Source organism: Camelina sativa, chromosome 2 (genome assembly GCF_000633955.1).
Source record: "Camelina sativa cultivar DH55 chromosome 2, Cs, whole genome shotgun sequence".
NCBI classification, from domain to species: Eukaryota; Viridiplantae; Streptophyta; class Magnoliopsida; order Brassicales; family Brassicaceae; genus Camelina; species Camelina sativa.
This window is the reverse complement of record NC_025686.1, coordinates 11489164-11497008: the sequence shown is the minus strand read 5'-3', so window position 1 is coordinate 11497008 and position 7845 is coordinate 11489164. Positions and strand designations below refer to the sequence as shown.

Below are 7845 nucleotides of genomic sequence, written 5' to 3'. Positions count from 1 at the left end.
GATCAACTGAAACTTGTTACATACATCAACAACAAATCTGTTTTATATAGAAGACAAACAGACACTACATCATAATGAGTTGTGTCTCTTAGAACTTGTGACTCTTGGATAAAACGTCACAAACCAAAACGTCACGACTTAAACGTTGCAACTCTGAAACTCAATTATCAACCAACACTCCCCCTTAATTAAGTTTCCCGCTAACTCCAATCTTGCTTTAACGTTCTTCAAACCTTGTTGTGCTTAATGAACTTCTCTGTTTCCAGGTAATTAATGACATCACTTCTCCATGACTCCATCTGGTTAGAGCTGACTCTTTTTCTTTCAAACAGGCTTTTGCACCGTGTGAATTTCTTTCTCAAAAACATCACACCTTTTTTGCTAAGAAGCCTTCTTCTGTTTCGTACAAATAGACGACTTCTCACGTTGGAACCCATGGTTTTTTTTCACTTTTTTTTTTGTTAACTGCAAACCTTCTCCAAGTATCCTTCAAACTTACACCATGTGAGTTACGTCCCGTGTTTTCCGTGATCTTCATCAGCTGATCTTGCAACCTTCTTCCACTCCTTATTCTCTAAGTGAAATCTTTTCTTATTGTCTTTTGCAATTGGCTGCTTCTCCCTTTTCTCTCTTACGTAAGCAGATCCTTTCTTGCTTGATGACTTCCTTTGATCACCATCACATTCACATCTCTGTGACGTCTCGTGCGTGAAACGTTTTCATATCTTCTTCGGTTATCTTATCAACCGGTTTATGCTCCATTTTTCTCTGAGGTAAGCATCCTCATTTTGTACTTGTGATTGGTGTCTTCCATTGATCACCATAAAATGCTCCATTTTTCTCTGAGGTAAGCATCCTCCTTTAGTGCTTGGTGTCTCCTTTTGATCAGCATAAAGTGCTCCATTTTCTTTTCTGAGGTAAGCATCCTCCTTTATTGTTTGGTATCACTCTTTGAACACCATCACGTCTCCTTTCTTGAGTGGTCTTGCTCTTTTCATCCAACAGGCAGCTTCTCTGTGTTGACGTCTTTCTTTCAAACTCAACACCACTTTTTGCTAATTTGTCATACTCTGTTTCTTCAAACAATGGCTTCTCCGTCTGGTTCCGTTGAAGAAAATCTTCTGATTCTCAACTTCATCGAGTGATGTCTTCTTTGCATCCTTGTGATATATACCAAGACATTGTTGAACAAAGTTTCAGAACTCTCCATTCACAATTTCATCTCCACATCTATGGTCTCCATTGCCTTTTTGAGAAGATTTTCTATCTCTTTCATCCCTTTGGAGCTTCACATACTACTTGTGAAAATAATGGTGCTGTTTGTGAACGTTTGTGAAGGTTGATAGTACTCTCTCTTGTCACCACCATCTTTTCCTATTTCGATCTTCTTTTCTTCTTCTTCTCACCCTTGGTTTGTTGTCTCCATCTTTCTCTTCTTCTTGCAGCGGAATTTTTCTTATTTTTGTTTTGCTTGAAAGGCTCCAAGACCAACATAAGCTCTGATACCATGTTCTAATTTTGAGAGAAGAGAATAACAAAACAGAGTAAGAGACCTTTGTCTCTTTTTGAAGATAAGAACAAACATAAACTTCGATCAACTAAAACTTGTTACATACATCAACAACAGAACTGATTTATATAGAAAACAAACAGACACTACATCATAATGAGTTGTGTCTCTTAGAACTTGTGACTCTTGGATGAAACATCACAAACCAAAACGTCACGACTTAAACGTTGCAACTCTGAAACTCAATTATCAACCAACAAACCAAATCTAAACCAAACACAGAGCAGCACCAAACCACACTATCTTCAATTACCAGCCACTGCCACCGTCATCGCTTCCTCCGTAGCCACCATCACCTCCTCCGTAACTGCTATCGCCTTCACGGTGACCACCGTATCCACCTCGGCCACCGCCACCTCCACCAGATCCGTAACCACCGCTACGTCTCTCGTAACCACCACCGCTATGGTAACCACCACTGCCGCCACCACGGCCTCCTCCACCACCGCCGCTTCCTCAAGACTGAGCCTCATTCACTATGATGGTACGGCCATCAAGCTCTTTCCGTTCATTTCTTCAATAGCATCATCCCTCATGGACTTCTCGTCCTTGAAGGTGACAAATCCGAATCCCCTTGACCTTCCAGTCTCACGATCGTTAATGATCTGTAAACAAAAATCAAAGAGAATCACACAAATCAGCAAAAAACCAATCGAAGACAACTTTGTAAAAAACCCTAAACCCAAAACCCTAAACCCAGAATCAAACCAAGCCAAAAGGGTGACACAAAACCAAATCTGAACCAAACACAGAGCAGCACCAAACCACACTATCTTCAATTACCAGCCACTGCCACCGTCACCGCTTCCTCCGTAGCCACCATCACCTCCTCCATAACCGCTACCGCCTTGACGACGACCACCGTATCCACATCGGCCACCATCACCTCCTCCGTAACCACTGTTGAAGTTCTGCCCTTGTATTACACCAGAAGCCATTGCTTCAAATACAGAGCATGGTAGAGAAAAAACAGAGAATGAAAAAGTGAAAAACTTCTCAATTATTCTCGACAACTTTTAAAATAAGAAAACATCCACCTTATGTAGTTTTCCTAAAGACACAAAGCAACCGTTGCAACTTCTTACACTAACAACGCTTCGTAACATGTCACGGTTTACACATAACATTTGACTTTACAACTGTCCCTCTTAATTGAGTTTTGCTCTTCACTACGTTTCTTTTTTAATTCATCACAACTTTGGTCTTCAAAAGCGTAGAGTGGCATCTTGCCTCCCTCTTGATCGAATGCTTCCCACACTTCAATTCTTCTACTCATTCATTCCATTTTTGTTTCAAATTTTCTGTGACCTCTTTCACGTTGTGTTTGAATTCTCCATGACCTCTTTCATCACGTCTGTCCCGTGATCTTCCATCATGTCTTTGTTGCTGTTCTTGCAACCTTCTTCCGCTCACTTTTCTTTAGATGAGCTTTCTTCTTCTCCCTTTTTTGTAACTGGCTGCTTCTCCCTTTTCTCTCTTAGGTAAGCTTTTTCCTTTCTTGCTTTGTGTCTTCCTTTGATCACCATCACATTCATGTATGTGTGACGTCTCTTGCGTGAATCTTTTTCACGTCTTCTTCGGTTATCTTCTCAACCGGTTTATGCTCCATTTTTCTTCGAGGTAAGCATCCACTTTTTGTGCTTGTGCTTGGTGTCTTCCATTGATCACCATAACGTCTCCATGACGTCATACACGTGAATCTTCTCCACGTCATCATCAGTTACTTCTTTAAAACCGACGACTTTTGCTCCATTTTTCTCCGAGGTAAGCATCCTCTTGTGCTCCATTTTTCTTCAGCAATCTATCTCATTGTGGCTGTTAATTTTGCACATGCCACACCATTTCTTGGTCTCCCTAAGGCGTTTATTGTTTTGCTTGTTTCCTTTTCTCGAACCCAGCTTTTCTCCATAAAACGCACCCTCATTGATACGTTCTGCTCGGGACTTAAGAGATTCACATGCGCTTTCAAGGTACCTAACATCTCTGTAATAGAGAGTCGATACATTCTCTGTTTGTTCAAAGATAGCAACGATGCCATCAAACGTTTGCTGCAAGAAGATAAGAGCCTTTTGAACCAATTGCTAATCGGTGTGTCTTCACCATGAACTCTTATTTTTGTTGAGTAGCTTTGCCTTGTTTTCCAAACAGGTGACTACCTCCGTGTTGTAGTCTTCCTCACAAACTCAACCACCACTTTTTGCCACTGAGCCTTGCTCTGTTTTATTCAACAGGAAGCTTCTCCGTGTGAACGTCTTTCTCACAGACTCCACACCACTTTCTACTAATAAGCTTTGTTTTGCTTTCAACAGCGGCGGCTACACCACATTTTACCATATTCTGGTTTAAAGCCAAAATCCTCTCTTTTGGGGCCGAGCAATGAACACACCATCATATGTAACTTAATTCCATGAAAAGACACGATTGCCATGTGCTTGACAGAGTCGTAAACGCCTCCGTTGACGCTTCCTCTGTTTTTTTTCAATTGCGCACCCCTTCGCATGACGCGTAGGATTGCGTCGATTTGTTCGGAACATCGTCTTCACCAATGACCACAATTATCTCTTGACTAAGATGGCCTTCCACTTAATCCACACCCGATTTCATCGTTTCTCCATCAAACATAAGAATCTTTTGCTGAATGATGATGCCGTGATCTTTGTTTTTGGTTGAACTTTTTTGCAGGTTTTGTTATGCTTCTCATTGTGCTTCCCACTGGCCCTTGAATCAATAAAGCTCTGATACCATGTTGAAGATCTGCTCTTGTATTACACCAGAAGCCATTGCTTCAAATACAAAGTATAGTAGAGAAAAAACAGAGAATGAAAAAGTGAAAAACTTCTCAATTATTCTCAACAACTTTTACAATAAGAAAACATCCACTTTATGTAGTTTTCCTAAAGACACAAAGCAACCATTGCAACTTCCTACACTAACAACGCTTCGTAACACGTCACGGTTTACACATAACATTTGACATTACAACACACTTAATAATATACTTATATAAAATAACATAAGCCTAAACTCAATTATTATCAACAACCGCTACCGCCTTCACAACGACCACCGTGTCCACATCGGCCACCGCCGCCTCCACCAGATAGGTAACCACCGCTACGTCTCTCATAACCACCGCCGACACGGTAACCACCATGGCCTCCTCCACCGCCGCCGCTTCCTCTTGACTGAGCCTCATTCACAGTGATGGTGCGGCCAACAAGCTCTTTCCCGTTCATCTCTTCAATAGCATCCCTCATGGATTTCTCGTCCTTGAAGGTGACGAATCCGAATTCCTTTGACCTTCCAGTCTCACGATCGTTAATGATCTGTAAAGAAAAATCAAACAGATCCACACAAATCAGCAAAAAAGCCAATCGAAGAAGACTTTGTTAGAAAACACGATGAAAAAAGCAAAATCGATCGATTTCAAAGCTCATAAAAGCAAGAACATGAACGTATGATGGGACAAAATTATTCAAGAGGAGTAAATAATATATTAGACACAAAGATTATACTATTTTCCAAAACAAACAGAATTATAATTAGAATTTCTTATTCTTTCTATTAATTTAAGAGAAAACAAATTATTAGACATACATATTATATTATTATTCAAAAAAATAAACAAAATTATAATTTAAATCTATTTGTAAAAATATGTAAATCCAAATTTTTAGAAATTACCATAAATTTTTCATGAAACCCACCATAGTTTTTCTGCAAGTATAACTATTAGAAAAAAAAACATTAGCATCAATATTATTTTTAAAAATTAAGGATTCAGGTTAATAAAGACTAATACCTGAATTTCATTATATTCAATTTTGTAGATCCACAATTATGAGTAATGATCATCCAAGAATTCAACTGAAACAAAAAAAATATGTATTAGGTTACATATAAGAGTTTATTTCAAATTACTAAACTACAAAACAAAATATAGAAAATAATACAACATAAATGTTTTAAAAGATGGAAAAACTATAGACAAAGTCTATGATTGCTTGATCTTGACTTTCAAACAACCACTAAAAACAAAAATACAAAAATTAGAATATGATGAACCATATAAAGGACCAAGATATATTACCAAAAGTTGTCTTTGCTCCTTTGTTTGTAGAAAAAACATGTTTAACCAAGAAAATAAAATTAAATAACAATCACCACAAAAAAAACAAATAACAAATAAATATAATTACTAATAATACTTTACCGCTTTGATTTTTTTGCTTGCTTCATCAACTCATTCGTCCAATCTTGTTTTGGATATACAAAAAAAAACACCCATGGTCCATGACAGGTAGACCTAAAACACAAACAAACAGTACAAAATGAGTAAAACTTTCGATATGATTCAACAAATAATTAAAATTTATAGCAGCATGAAATTTAATTCATGCAAAGCACCAAAGCATATCAATAGTACATCAAGATAAATAATAAAAAATCAAAATCATACAATAGTAAAGTTGATTCATTAGAACCAAAATAATACAAAAAATTTATACTCTCAAAACTATATGTTTAGCTTAATGAATCTGATTTCTACTGTTTTGGTTGAGCCTCTATATATATATAGCTTAGAAGAAAAACCGTCATAATTATCTTTACCATTTTAATATTTTTAAAAACAAAAATTTTCTCTAAACGAATATTCGTAATATATTTTAATATTTATTTTCCATTTTTCTAAAGAGAGATATTGCATATAGATATATTAGATTTCCAATTTTGTAAAACAACTTTCGTTTTTTATTTATTTTTAAAAAATTAAAACTTAGAAAAAGGGTAAAAAGTTCCAGATTTGAATTTCATTAATGGCAAATTAGTAATCTTAAGTCTGAGGATGAATGTGATACTTTTCAGCAACCTAAATAGAGAAGAAAAGTTTGTCCGAAATTTTTTTAACAGTAAACGACGTTAATTTTTATGAGATTGGCTGTGAACTTTTTCAACTTTTCCTTTAATATATTAGATTTATTGTGCTTGCAATCAAATAACCCAAAGTCGGTCAGATTTCTACTGATTATGATAGCAAATATTTGTGTTTAATGCTAACATTGAATAATAAAAATCTAAATTTTTAAAGATTAATTTGAATAAAATCAATGGGACTATTTATTCTTTATAAATATTTCGGTGATAACTAAATCAATGGGCACATCACCGATGCAATTCCTCTATGCATCTGGTTTGAACAAATTAAGCCTATTTCCTATCATTTTCTCAGTTGAATGAATCGCTTTCACTTTTCTATGGCTTTACCTAAGTTTGATTGTACGTTGGATTTTGCAGCTTCTCTAGTGAATTCGGAAACGGTTCCTTCCTTCTATGTCACCTTAATCTACAGGTTTTGGCTTTGGGGAATGGTTATGGTTTTGATTTTTTACTATGGTGGTTCATGTTTCATGTTTGGGTGTGGATATATTTGCAGGGTTTTGTTTGGTCTCATATTTCTGATGAGATCACCATCGATGTAAGGTAAATGTTTGAAAGACTGATCAAGAGAATGTAACCATAATCCATTGTAGCTTAACTTATATCTTTGGTGCAACACTAATGGTTGTTTTTTTTGGGTGAGTAAACAGTTATTTAAATTTATTATCGATACACATATGATTGGAGGATTAGAGGATGGATTGGTTTTTTTTTCTGAGATTTTGAAGCTGCAAATTTGACATAAAATTTTATTTGTTTATTTTTTTGATTAGTACTGATTTTGAAATTTTTCTTTGGTTTGTTTTTTCATTTGCAGGTGACAACTGTAAGTAAAGAAGACTGTATGCTAACTTCTTCAGTCAAAGTAAAATATTTGTATGGATGCTATAGACGTGTAATTACATTGAACTACCACATAAAATAGCATGTTTTGGAATGCATTATCTAACTCTAGACTTATCCGAAGTGGCTTTAGAACTTATAAGAAGAAGAAGAAGATTTTCAGATTGAACTTTCAGTATGTACATAGCAACGTAAGTACCTCACGTTCTTTCTAGATTTTTCTACTAGGTGTTTCAGTTCAATTGATTTACCATTTGAGAAGTGAATCGGCGATTGTTCAATTTCCATTCTTATATAATTTTTTACTGCAACCTAAGGAAAATGGACAAATTGTGTGAACAGGAAACGATCTGGAAGTTTGCCAAAATAAATTAATAAAAAAAAAGAAACGATCAAAATTAACAAATATATATAATTTAAAATCTTAATCTTAGTTTTTATTAACCATCAAAATACAACTATAAAATCTTAAATAGTGAATAAAACAAATAAAC

At 35.9% G+C, this 7845-nt stretch overlaps 1 protein-coding gene and 1 pseudogene across 2 annotated transcripts; both read right to left on the bottom strand.

Annotated features, from left to right (window-relative positions):
- On the bottom strand, window positions 1820–2508 carry LOC104750767 (annotated as a pseudogene).
- On the bottom strand, window positions 4391–5415 carry LOC104722256 (glycine-rich RNA-binding protein 8-like). Of its 2 annotated transcripts, none has more exons than XM_019234765.1 (2): window positions 5255–5305; window positions 4391–4896 (listed from the first exon to the last, which is right to left on the bottom strand). In XM_019234765.1, the coding sequence occupies exons 1-2, from the start codon at window positions 5255–5257 to the stop codon at window positions 4606–4608; spliced, it is 294 nt and encodes a 97-aa protein (XP_019090310.1). In that variant the 5' UTR covers window positions 5258–5305; the 3' UTR covers window positions 4391–4605. The 2 variants fall into 2 exon arrangements, 1 of the variants encoding a protein (XP_019090310.1); XR_002034828.1 differs by lacking the exon at window positions 5255–5305 and adding an exon at window positions 5373–5415 and having other exon boundaries at window positions 4812–4896.